At 48.9% G+C, this 13,201-nt stretch overlaps 1 protein-coding gene across 1 annotated transcript; it reads right to left on the bottom strand.

The window, feature by feature from the left end:
- Window positions 1–5,175: 5,175 nt before the first annotated feature.
- On the bottom strand, window positions 5,176–11,249 carry LOC140684374 (inositol 1,4,5-trisphosphate receptor-interacting protein-like 1). Its single transcript, XM_072930666.1, has 2 exons — window positions 10,037–11,249; window positions 5,176–5,345 (listed from the first exon to the last, which is right to left on the bottom strand). The coding sequence occupies exons 1-2, from the start codon at window positions 11,247–11,249 to the stop codon at window positions 5,176–5,178; spliced, it is 1,383 nt and encodes a 460-aa protein (XP_072786767.1).
- Window positions 11,250–13,201: the final 1,952 nt, after the last annotated feature.

Here is a 13,201-nt window from a genome sequence, read left to right on the forward strand (position 1 = left end):
GGTCTGCAGGAGGAGGGAGAGAAGGCCTTGAGTGGGGAAGGGAGGGCGGGAACTACTGGTTGCTGCAGGGAGGACAGGATGCTCAGGGTTCTGGGCGCAGGAAGGACAGGGCCCCAGACAGCTGGCAGGCAGCAAGGGCTATCCCAGTGCCCCTGGAGCTGCAGCAGCAGCAGCAGCCCTGTGGCCTGCCCAAGGCTCTCCCATGAGGGGCTGTCCCTGCAGGCAGGGGGAGAAGCCAGCCCCGGTTGCAGCGTTTCTGCCCCAGCCCTTGTCCCCAGCCCAGCCTCCGCGCCGCGTGTGTACTCACCGCTTGCCCAAGCAATAGAGGGCCAGCGTTGACCTGCAGGGGCCTTATATTGCTTCCCCCTCTGTGACACGTCCTCTGTGATGTCACAGGTGTCAGAGCGCATCACAGCCCAGCCAACCCCACCCTTTGTGACCTCAGCCAGCTCCTCCCTCAGGAACTCAGAAAGGCCCTGGTGCACTGCTTAAGGCTGCTTTTGAGTGAAGCTTCTTCAAATAACTCCCATTGTTCTCTCTTTTGGATTTATTTTCATCTGCCTTCCACTCACAATCTCATAGATATCCCTGTTGGAAGGCGCCCTTGAGGATCATTGAGTCTAAGCTTTGACTCCTCACGGGTTGAGCTACACTCAAATCTCAGAATCAGAGTGGTTGAAAAAGTCCCTGAAGATCCCACAGTGTGACCGCGAACCTAACACTGCCTACTCCTTTAAGAAATGGAGTCCTCAAATATTCCATGCCTTTTCAATCCCTCCAAGAGTGGGGACTCAGCTATTTCCCTAGGCAGACACTTTCCACACTTGACAGTACTTTTGATGAAAGCAGTTTTTCTAAGATCCAATCTAAATATCTATATCTGATGCAACGTGAGGTCATTTTCCTTGTTCTTATTGCTTGTTTCCTTGTGTCACTGGACAAGTGGGATGTTCAGACATGCCCATTGTTAGCCAAAGATTTTGTCAACAGTTCATGTTTAAGAAATCACTCTGGCCCGCAAGTTCTAAAGATCAAATCTATTTATGAAATGAATTATTTATTAAACAAACAAGAGATAATAGATGAAAGATCTCGGAGTTACTTACTACTCAGTATAAAACTAAAAGGAACTAGAAGTAGATTAAACCATAACAAACAATGTACAACATGGAGGTATCTATATTAAAGCTTGTCAAAGAAACAGGAGTCAAATCTTACACACCACAGTGATGATGATGATGATTATTTGGATGTCTTTCACTTAACCTCCTCAGCAGTAATTGGAAAACAAATGTCCTTGTCCACAAGAGAAACACTGCACATTTCCAGAGAAATGTATAGAAAATTTCTTCTGTGTTAAAGTTTGGTATGGCTTTTTAGAGTTATAAAGTGAGGTGCCTGTCAGTCAGAAATCCAGCTTGTCTTTCCAGATCTCACTTTAACAGGAAGATGTTTCTTGGCAGCTGGGAGATGCCAGCCCACTGTTAGCCCCACAGTGCCAAAAGAAGTCACTGCAAGTCTGTTATTCCTGTTTGAATTACCTGTCCAGGTAACAAACCACAGATCAGCTCTTGAGCAGAATGAGATGCCCTGCCACACCTGGGAGAATAAATCAATCCCCACCCGGCTACAGCCTCCCTTCAGGGAGCTGTAGGGAACTGTAAGGTGCCTCTGAGGTGCTTTTTCTCTCTGCTAAGCACCCCCACTATTGCAGCGGGCAGTGTTCTGAGTGCCATGACCTTTCTGAAGAAGCCTCTCAAAACACCTCGCCGTCTGTGCTCACACCGGGTGATTTCAGCTCTTTTATGATCCGGGCGACGCAGAAGAAGAGACGGGGTCTTTGTGGGGAGTTCCAAGGTGAGCCTTTATTGAGCTTCTTCCTTGAGATGGTCCAGGGATGCAGAGCCACTCAGGCTGGGAAAGCAGGGATTTACACAGGGATCTTGAGGGGCGGGACAGAACACTAGGGCCAACGGGATGAGGGCACAGGGGTGGAGTGAGGGGGAAGGGCCAATGGGATACATTAAATCTGCATGTCACAACAAGGCGTGCTGGGAGAAGCCTTTATCCTCAACCTAAGTGGGTATGGCTTGAGAGGTTTTCCCTCCAGGGGAGTGCTGTGGATTCTTTCCCTCTTGGCCCACCAGCCTCCACACCCCACTTCCCTCAGCCCTTCTTCATCAGACTTGTGCTCTTATAGAAGTGTTTCTAATAAAAAGGACTAGCAGTTGTGGACATCAATGCCCTTCAAACTACATGCTCAGGGGCCCTTATTAATTAGTTCCTGAGCTTGCTCTCCTACAACCCTTGGGAGTAGCTCTGCGGACAGTTTTTTCCATACCACCTAAGATTTTTTTACTCAAGCACTTCTTGATTACTGTGGCCAAGACAGCATCAATCACCACTTCACCCACAAGAACATCTCTACAGACAAACTCCAGGTCTAGGAGGGCACTTTTCCTAGTTGGCTCCCACAGTACCCATGTCAAAAAGCTACTTTCAGTGTGTACTTCCAGAATTTTCTGGGCTTGTTCAGCTCTTCCCTATGATGTCTCCATTTGCAGCTAAGAAGTTGGGGTGCACCATGAGTATGACTTTGTGTGACTGATCAAGAGATTTCCTTTCATTCCTTAGAGCATTATCCACCAGTGTCATCATCCTGGCTCAGTGATCCCTTAGAGACTGAGTGAAGCTCACAGAGGGAATAGATTGTCTCAGAAAAGGGATGGCAGACAGTGTCCAAGTGTGCTTTTACTCTAGAGGAAAGGTGTGGCAGCAATTCCCCCTGCTGATTGAGCAGTGCCTCCTCCATGTCCTGCATGCTCAGGTCTGTGTCAGATTTTCCCCAGGCGTTGTCTAAGGATGGGTAGCTCCTCCATACAGACCCCAGTGAACACAAGGAGGAATATTAGCGATGCCTCTTGCACGGTTCCTGACCAGCTGCAGCTGCCAGCAAGAATTTCTGGGTCCATCTAAAATGGTCACCCTGGCTGTGACAGTATTAGAGGAAAGGGGGATGAAAGGCATCTTCGTAGCCGCTGTAGTGTGACGACCCATCCTTAAGGGAAAGGAAGCACTGAAGATTTGTGATCAAAATGAATAACAAAAGTCAGGGAGTCCACAATCAGAAAACTTTATTACCTAACTACACACTGGGCTTGGAAATCAATGTGTTAGTCCCCTGACATGAGCACAAGGCAGTGGGTTTGGGATAAAGGGGTAGGGTTAAAGGGAAGAGAAGAAAAAGAGGGAGAGATGAATTAAAGGAAGAGAGAAAGAAAAAGACAAAGAAGAAAAGAGAGACAAAAAAAGAACACCCGTCCTGGTTCCAGTGTTGATCCAGTTAATGGAATGTCAATCCTGGCTGCAGTGCCAATCCCGGCAATAATGCTGAGTTCAGCATCAGTCCAGCTGTGCTGGTCTGGTCTATGAGATGTCCAGGGTCCTGAGGGCACTTTCCAGGCTTGGGGGTTACCTTTTTATCGACAGGTTCTCTACCCTAAACACAGGTTTCCCACTTTCTATGTCAATTAATTACCATGTACAGTCTTTTCTTTCAGGCCTTCCTGCACAGGGGTCAGAGGGCTTTGGTGTTTTTTGAGGGCCTTAATCCTACTCTATAGTCCACGCCCTCTTCTTGGCCTTATTCTTGTGCTTATGCTGTACTGTGCTGTGGCTCTTTCTCACAGAAAAGTGCTGCCCTATTTCCTCCTGGCCCCCCTTCTCCAGCCATATATTGGTCTTTCTCACAGCATTTTAATGCCAGCAGTCCTTGGCTATTACCAGCAGTTCCTGGTTGGCTCCACTGCCATACAGTTATCAATATTAGAGACTCACTCATTGGTCCCTTATATTCTGAGAATCAAGAGCTCAAAAGGTCTCACTTTGGACACTTTACAGTTGTCCCAGAGTGGGATTTAGTCATAGTAATGTTCCATCATTGAGGTCTTTTCTCTGTAACTTTGTTTGAAGGTTTGTCAACAAGAATATTATTCCGCTTGGGTTCTTAGTCAAAAAAAGTCAGCAAAGAAAAATAAATCAGCAAAGAAAAATAATTTTCCAAGCCTGTTCATTAAAAAAAAAAAAAAAAAAAATTGTACTAGTTAGACACCTGTTAGTTCCTGGGAACAAATTATGTTTCTGATACATTCAAAAGGAGCTTAATATGAATGGAGTTTGTCAAGGCTTAGGCCTAATGAGGATTTCTCAGATTGTAGCGCAGACAGGGGCAAGGGGAGTCCATCACCACAGTCCACCCTGCAATGGAAGTCAGCTTCTCTGGGCCTCCACACGGTAGTCATCTCTGGATGCTGTGCTGGGGAGAATGCCAAGACAACACTGTTATGGACAGGCTTACAACAAAAACTTCAAAGTAACAAAAAAAAAAAAAAAAAAGCAGGCCAGTTAATTAAAAACAAATAAGGCTGTTTAGTACAGACAGAACAACTGGAAGCCAAAGCCTCCGGCTAGTCCGGAGACTGTTTCAACAATTTAGTAATTGTACACCTGGGGGTGTTTCCAAGGATACCAGCTCCAAGCAAAGATCTGGGTGCCACACACCCCAGGCCTTTTAAAGTGTCCCTCTTCTTCCCTTCTTGGGGCGCTCGGGATCCGTGCTGTGATCGGTTTCTTTTTCTGTTGCTGATTGGCCCATAAGCTGGTGCAATCATTTTGAGATTCTTGCTTCTTATTGGCTGGTCTCTCCTCCAGTCTTAATCCAAGCTGTGGCTGTGTTCTACGATGTTATACTTCTAGAAGCTTCTCTGCCCCCCCTCCACAAAGATTGGCATTTCCTCCCTGGTTCCAGTTCCCTTTTAGGTGTACACAACAGTATTGAGATCTAATACAACTAATCACCTTACTTTGTAGCCACAACATCCAACCCTGCACCACACCCAGTTAACTACATAGCCAATTATAACTTGTTCCTTGTATCAACAACAACCCTTTTTATACATACGTTGTTAACAACATTGCCCAAAAGTTTAAATTTTATTTTTTTGTTCTATGAACAACACTGTTGCTGCTGCTGATGGCAGAGTGCTGCTGCGCAGAAGCTTTTTATCTTCTCTTTCTGTATCCCACATTCTCCTCTCTTTCCCTCGGGGATGTGAGGTGGTTTTCTGCTACTGCCTGTGAAGCCCACAAGCACAGCTGTACGCATGATCACCTCTTTCAGCAGCCAGTGAGCAGCACACTTGCGAGCTGACGCCGAAGATCCTGGTACTCGCTCATCGCCTGAGAGTGGGCAGCTGGACACCGTGCCAGCTGATGGAAGAGATTGGGTGGCTCAGCTGCTGCAATGTCCAGGGGCAAGCTAATCTCCTGAGGCAATCTCTTGTTGCCTATGATAAAGGGGTTAAGGCATTTCTCCTCCAGAGAGCAGCGCAGGTCACACTGATATCTCGCAGGCGCCGCAAGAAATCCCTCCTGCGGCATTGTGACACGGGGAGACTGTTCAGGAGGTGCATGACGATGGTCTTCAGGGTGTAGGTGGAAAAGCCTGTGCCCAGCAGAAGGCGGCAGAAAAGCTGCAGACATCTCAGGTTGACCAACATCTCTTGCAGCCTGCAACTCACCTCAGAGCAGTCAAAGAGTGTCAATAAGGACTGGAGGGATCACAGCCTTTTCTGGAGGCAGCTCCAACCTTGGCAGAAATAAACCAACCTACAACCCCCTGGCATGAGGCTTTCCCACTACCACTGGTCCCACCAAAGCCAATTCTCCTGTCCCGAGGCTGAAGGTAGAAGTGAAGATGAGGAGAGCAAAGAGAAAAGCAGCTGCATAAGTTCGAGCACTAGAGTGAAGTTTCTATTAATGACTTTATGAGATGACATTACCAAATAATCCTTGGGTTAAAACTGGCTCCCCATCGCAGTAGTATGGACTTGTTTAGGTTGAAAAAGATCTCTAAGATTGTAGAGAGTCCACCCACAAACATGACACTGACAAGTCGACCTTGAAACCATGTCCCCACGTGCCACATCCACACATTCCATAAGAGTCTCCAGACATGACAATATCATGAATTCCACGGGCAGCCATGACAACCCTTAACAACCTTTTCAGAGGAGAAATTTGTCCTTAATACCCAATCTAAGCCCCCCCCCCGACAGAAGTTGAGGCCATTTCCTCTTGTCCTCTCCCTTGTTTCCTGGGAGCAGAGCCTGACCCCCACCTGGGCTGTGGCTCCACACTTCTCTCAGGGAGTTGTAGAGAACAAGAAAGCCCCCCTGAGCCTCCTCTTCTCCATTCTCAGCCCCTCCAGCTCCCTCAGCTGCTCCTCATCAGACTTGATCACCAGACCCTTTCCTGTGCTCAGGCCTTTGCCACCACTGCTTTGGGACCTGTTGCAGCATTCCACACTCCACACAGGCATCTTTTTATCTAACCCTTTCTTGCTCTGAGTGAAAGATGAACCCCTTTTCTTTGCAGTGACCTAACTTGCAGTCTGATTGCTGGCTCTGCTTGTTTACTTCCCTTTTGCATCACCCTCACAAAAGAAAAAGTCATCATCCTAAAGAAACTGCTGGTAGAGGGGAGTAGAGAAATTCAGCAAGTACTTTGTGAGCAATTCCCATCCTTTATTCATCAGTGCGTATGATTTGGGCTAGCCAAACAATTGGAAACGGTTGTTTCCCTTTTCCCCTGCTCAGGGTGCTTTAACAAGGGAAGACTGATGTTCTGGAGAGGGGAAGTACATCCGCAGCCATTCACTTGTTATGATTCTCCAGGGCCAGAGTGGAATACATAAACCTCTGGCTCCAGCTAGAGGCCACTCACGGCTGGGTTTCTAAGCAGAACAGATCTCTCTTTATGAAGTATCACTCTGCTCCGTTAAGGTGTGTGGTACAATAGGCCCAATATCTCATAGGGAACCAGAAACAAGAGAATAGAGAAATTGATGCTTCCCGGGAAGTGGCTGAACATTGCTCGTCTATGAGAAGTAGAGAATAAATGTTTTTTCTCCTTTACTTTTGCATGCACAAACTCAATTTTTTCACTGTATTTAACAGCCTTATCTCAACTGACTACTTGTTTTCCATTTTATGTTCTCTCCGCTGTCGCACTAGGAAAGGGAGTGTGATGGAGTGGCTTAGTGACCACCTGGCATTCAGCCAAGGTGAACCCACTACACCCATTTTAAAAAAGGCTAGAAAGGATCACTCTGGAAATGACCAACCCATCAGCCTCATGTCAGTGCCTCGGAAGACCACGGAACACATCCTCCTTGAAGGTATGCTAAGGCACATGGAGAACAGGGAGGTGATTTGGGACAGCCGAGGGGGAGTCTTGCCTGACCTACCCAGAGGCCTTCAATGATGGATCGAGTACATGAAGGGACAAGGGCAAGGCTACAGGTGTCATTTATCTGGACTACCGTAAAGCCTTTGACATGATCCCCAAAACATTCTCCCTAAATTTGAGAGAGATGGATTTGGTGCCTGGACTGTTGGATGGGTAAGAAATTGCATGCATGGTGCTTCCAGAGATCAACAGCTAAGAGTCAGGATGGGCCTCAAAGTTCTGTTCTCTGAGCAATGTCTATTAATATCTTCATTAATCCTGTAAACAGAGGTATCCTCAGCAGGTTTGCTGATGTCACCAAGCAGCAGCTGACACACCTGAAGAAAGGAATGACTACTAAAGAGATGTGATGTGCTTGAGGAGTGGAACCATAGCAGTCTCATGTGGTTTAAAAAGATCAAGTATGAGGTGCTGCACCTGAGTCAGGGTAGGTCTCAGGATACATGCAGGCACAGTCTGGCCCCAGGATGCCAAGAGGATGGGAGCTCCTGCCTGTGTGTGCCCTGTCAGCCTGTTGTGTAGGCCCCAAGGCAGCCAGGCTGTTCCTACACCACTGTGTCCCTCGCTCTCTGTGCCCGGCACCTGCGGCCCTGCTGCCCTGCTCCCGGAGCCCTGTCCCCGGGCAGAGCCGTTCCCTGCCCGGGCACTGCCCCTTGAGGTGCTCCCTGCTGCGGCCTGGGCTGGCCCCAGAGCAGGGTCCCCCTGCGGGTGGCCCCGGGCGGGCCGCGTGTCCCCGGCCGGCTGTGCCCGGGCAGCTGCCTCAGCCGTGAGGGCTGCAGAGCTGCGGGAGCCCACGGCTCTCTGCCGGCCGCGCTCCAGAGCTCCCAGCTCCAGCTGGCAGGGCCTCAGCGCCCGCCCTGTGCCCTCCCGCAGGGACAGGCAGGCCAGGCCCTGCTTGCTGCCCTCACGGCGGCATTCCTGGCCCCTGCGCTCTCCAAGGGCTTCTCCGGGGGCACCCTCCTGTGGCCTTTGGGTCCCTGCACGGGAGCCGTGAGAGACCGGCACAGGGGCTGTTGGCAAGGGCCTGGAGGGACAGCGCCAGGGCCAGTGGCTTCCCACTGACAGAGGGCAGCCTTAGGCTGGAGCTGTGCAAGGACTTCTGCTCTCTGAGGCTGCTGAGCCTCTGGCCCACGCTGCCCACAGGAGCTGTGGCTGCCCCATCCCTGGCTGTGTTCCAGGCCAGCTTGGATGGGCCTTGGAGCAACCTGGCCTAGCGGAAGGTGTCCCTGCCCTTGGCAGCAGGGCTGGGACAAGACAATTTCTAAGCACCCTTCCAAGCCAAGGCATTCTGGGATTCTGTGATCAGAGGGGCTGGGGGTGGCTTGGCTTAATTTCGGCTAGAGATAATTCACCGCTCTGAGTTTGGTTGAGTTCAAGGAGTCATGTTCATGAGCCCAGATTCACAGCCCGTGACATTTACCACTACTATAAGCCTGGCTGAGATCAATAAAGTCTTGCACACTCCAGATTCTGCACAAATTGCCTTTTATTGACACCAGAGCAAAGCGTTTTCCCGTTTGCTACTTATAAATGTACTAACTCTAGAGCAGGAATATGGGTTGCAACAGATAGTAAGACTGGATATGGCTTTACATCTGTACAAAATTTATTATCACGCATGTAATTTATTATAGGCATATGATATAGAATATATATTACAGAGTTATATTCGTATTTAATGTATACAGCAAGTATATATCATATGTATGCTATATATGTAATAAATATATCTATTTTATGAAAAACCTTCCAGACATAAAGGGACTATGAGCAACAATATGTGTCACAACAGACACTGACAATAAATATGTGTTCTACTGTTACTATTTAAACAAAATTACATATGCAACTCTTTAAAATTACTTTTTATCCTTATGTAACTCCATATTTCATATTTTGATATTATTTCTATTACTATATTGTTTGGATTTATCGTATTTTACTAGTATATATGATAATTCATAAACTTTATAGTATATAACAGGCATACACAATATATCTATCTATGAAACAAAATCCTTGATTCTGCTATAGATTAAGTTTCATGTCAGCTCCAACACACGTGGTCTAATGCTGACATAAAGGTGTCTCTTCCAGGGACATGGAGAGGCTCCATCCATTGACTCATCCCGGGTCACCAGTGCCAGTCTTTCCTCATACTCTCTTTTGCCCCATTTCTTTTTTTCTTTTTCTGTCTCAGATTCCCACTTTTTTCAGGCTTGAAATTTTAGCTCTCCTCAAAGGCAGGGAATAACTGCCTATTGCAGGTGGGGTTTGGAGACTTCAGCTCAGCATGTAGAGCAGGGCTCAATGACAACTGGGTGCCTTTTTTGGAAAGTGAAATGATAGAAAGAAGTAGAATAAACCCTCCCGCGGCAGTCCACCTTCTGAGGTGCCAGCAGAGGCTGTTGGACCTTCTCCAGAGCCTTTGCACGCATCCTCTTCTCCTTAGCACCAAATTTGTTGGTGCTAAGGAGAAGAGGTGGTTGTCTGCTGCCAGCTGCGAGCAGCACAAGCACAGCTCTGTGCACATGGCCATGGCTCCTGCCCTTCCTTCAGTTATCCTCTCCGAGAGCGATTCTTTTGAACCTCTTGTGCAGCAGCCGGTAATCCCGCATTGCCTGGGCGTGGGCAGCCGGCCGCTGCGCCAGGTGACGGAAGAGATTGGATGTCCTACCCACTTTTACATCTGGGGGTAAATTGATGTCCTGAGGAAACGTCCGGTTACCCACAATGAAGTGCTCGAGGAATTTTTGCTGCAAACATATATGCAGGCTGTCCCTGATGTCCGTCAGTCGCTCCCGGAGATGTCCCCTGCGCCACGATGACGCGGGCATGGCAATGAGCAGGTGCATGACAATGGTCTTCATGGTGTAGGTGGTAAAGCTGAGGCCCCGAACAAGGCAGGAGAAGAACTGAAGGCATTTGAGGTGCAAGCTGTCAGGGGGGGCCTGCCTGGCAATGTACTTAAAGAACTCAGCCTCTGCCACAGCGTAGGACTCACGCCAGATTGTGCTTAGTGTGTAGGCCTCTCTAGGTTGGCTGCTCACAAAGACGGCTGAGTCACCTCTCCGCACCCCGAACAGCGTCTCAATCCTGAAGCTTTCTTCACCATTGGTCACCTTGAATTGGCAGGAGCGTGCGGAGGGCAGCAGCGTTAAATGCCAGTTGTGTGACTGAGGGAAAGCTGGCCACATTGTTTTCACCAGTTGCCGGAACCAGCGGGCAGTCTTCTGCACGTCCAGGTAGGAGTCGGTGCACAGGGTGTCTAGGAGGCTGGGTTCCTGATTGCTCCTCAGCTCCTCCTCGGGGTGGTGCAGGAAGCACAGCATGTTCTCACCCAGCTGCTGCCCCGTGCAGGTGCACTCCAGCTGCACGCGGACACGGAAGTTCCTCACGTGCCTCTGCCTCGCGCTGTCCAGCTCCAGGTGGAAGCTGTGGCCTCGGGGAGGAGTCATGGGTACGAGCACACGGTACACGACATCCTGCTCACGGGGACTCCAACCTTCAAAGGCACTGCCAACCCCGATGGCTCGGTGCAGGACTGGGTAGAAACTGTAAGACAAGACATGAGCAAAGTAAAATGTATAATTGTCCATCAGGTCAGTTACCCACCCACAGCCTCTCTGCAGGTCCTGTGCAGGCCACTGTATGCGCTCCATTATATCTTGTCCAACACGATCGTCAACATCGTTGTCTTCTTCTTGGACTACATTTTCAACATCACTGTCGTTGTTTTCTGCAAGTGCAGCCCCATTGACAACATCAATTCCATCACTGTCATCTTCATTTCCAGCAACATCGCCAACTTCCTCTTCATTTGCACCATGGTTTTCTTCTTCATTCTGCTCTCTCCTCGGGCTGCTTTTCCACCCAATAATCCACAGGACCAAGACCAGGGCCAGGAGCACAGCAACAGCTAAGAGCTGCAAGTGTTGCATCTTCTTCTGGGAGAGCTGCTCCACCTCCTGCTACAGCCGGAGCATCTCCCATTCCAGGTACTTTGCACGCGCTTCCATGCGCCAACGTGTTTCCTCATCCAAACCATCACCCACGGGCGGCGGGTACTGGATGAGACGTTGCAAGAGCGCGAACAGGGACACGACTGGATCCATGGTCTGCAGGAGGAGGGAGAGAAGGCCTTGAGTGGGGAAGGGAGGGCGGGAACTACTGGTTGCTGCAGGGAGGACAGGATGCTCAGGGTTCTGGGCGCAGGAAGGACAGGGCCCCAGACAGCTGGCAGGCAGCAAGGGCTATCCCAGTGCCCCTGGAGCTGCAGCAGCAGCAGCAGCCCTGTGGCCTGCCCAAGGCTCTCCCATGAGGGGCTGTCCCTGCAGGCAGGGGGAGAAGCCAGCCCCGGTTGCAGCGTTTCTGCCCCAGCCCTTGTCCCCAGCCCAGCCTCCGCGCCGCGTGTGTACTCACCGCTTGCCCAAGCAATAGAGGGCCAGCGTTGACCTGCAGGGGCCTTTTATTGCTTCCCCCTCTGTGACATGTCCTCTGTGATGTCACAGGTGTCAGAGCGCATCACAGCCCAGCCAACCCCACCCTTTGTGACCTCAGCCAGCTCCTCCCTCAGGAACTCAGAAAGGCCCTGGTGCACTGCTTAAGGCTGCTTTTGAGTGAAGCTTCTTCAAATAACTCCCATTGTTCTCTCTTTTGGATTTATTTTCATCTGCCTTCCACTCACAATCTCATAGCTATGCCTGTTGGAAGGCGCCCTTGAGGATCATTGAGTCTAAGCTTTGCCTCCTCACGGGTTGAGCTACACTCAAATCTCAGAATCAGAGTGGTTGAAAAAGTCCCTGAAGATCCCACAGTGTGACCGCGAACCTAACACTGCCTACTCCTTTAAGAAATTGAGTCCTCAAATATTCCATGCCTTTTCAATCCCTCCAAGAGTGGGGACTCAGCTATTTCCCTAGGCAGCCACTTTCCACACTTGACAGTACTTTTGATGAAAGCAGTTTTTCTAAGATCCAATCTAAATATCTATATCTGTTGCAACGTGGGGTCATTTTCCTTGTTCTTATTGCTTGTTTCCTTGTGTCACTGGACAAGTGGGATGTTCAGACATGCCCATTGTTAGCCAAAGATTTTGTCAACAGTTCACGTTTAAGAAATCACTCTGGCCCGCGAGTTCTAAAGATCAAATCTATTTATAAAATGAATTATTTATTAAACAAACAAGAGATAATAGATGAAAGATCTCGGAGTTACTTACTACTCAGTATAAAACTAAAAGGAACTAGAAGTAGATTAAACCATAACAAACAATGTACAACATGGAGGTATCTATATCAAAGCTTGTCAAAGAAACAGGAGTCAAATCTTACACACCCCAGTGATGATGATGATAATTATTTGGATGTCTTTCACTTAACCTCCTCAGCAGTAATTGCAAAACAAGTGTCCTTGTCCACAAGAGAAACACCACACATTTCCAGAGAAATGTATAGAAAATTTCTTCTTTGTGAAAGTTTGGTATGGCTTTTTAGAGTTATAAAGTGAGGTGCCTGTCAGTCAGAAATTCAGCTTGTCTTTCCAGATCTCACTTTAACAGGAAGATGCTTCTTGGCAGCTGGGAGATGCCAGCCCACTGTTAGCCCCACAGTGCCAAAAGAAGTCACTGCAAGTCTGTTATTCCTGTTTGAATTACCTGTCCAGGTAACAAACCACAGATCAGCTCTTGAGCAGAATGAGATGCCCTGCCACACCTGGGAGAATAAATCAATCCCCACCTGGCTACAGCCTCCCTTCAGGGAGCTGTAGGGAACTGTAAGGTGCCTCTGAGGTGCTTTTTCTCTCTGCTAAACACCCCCACTATTGCAGCGGGCAGTGTTCTGAGTGCCATGACCTTTCTGAAGAAGCCTCTCAAAACACCTCGCCGTCTGTG

Source organism: Taeniopygia guttata, chromosome 5 (assembly GCF_048771995.1).
Source record: "Taeniopygia guttata chromosome 5, bTaeGut7.mat, whole genome shotgun sequence".
NCBI lineage: Eukaryota > Metazoa > Chordata > Aves > Passeriformes > Estrildidae > Taeniopygia > Taeniopygia guttata.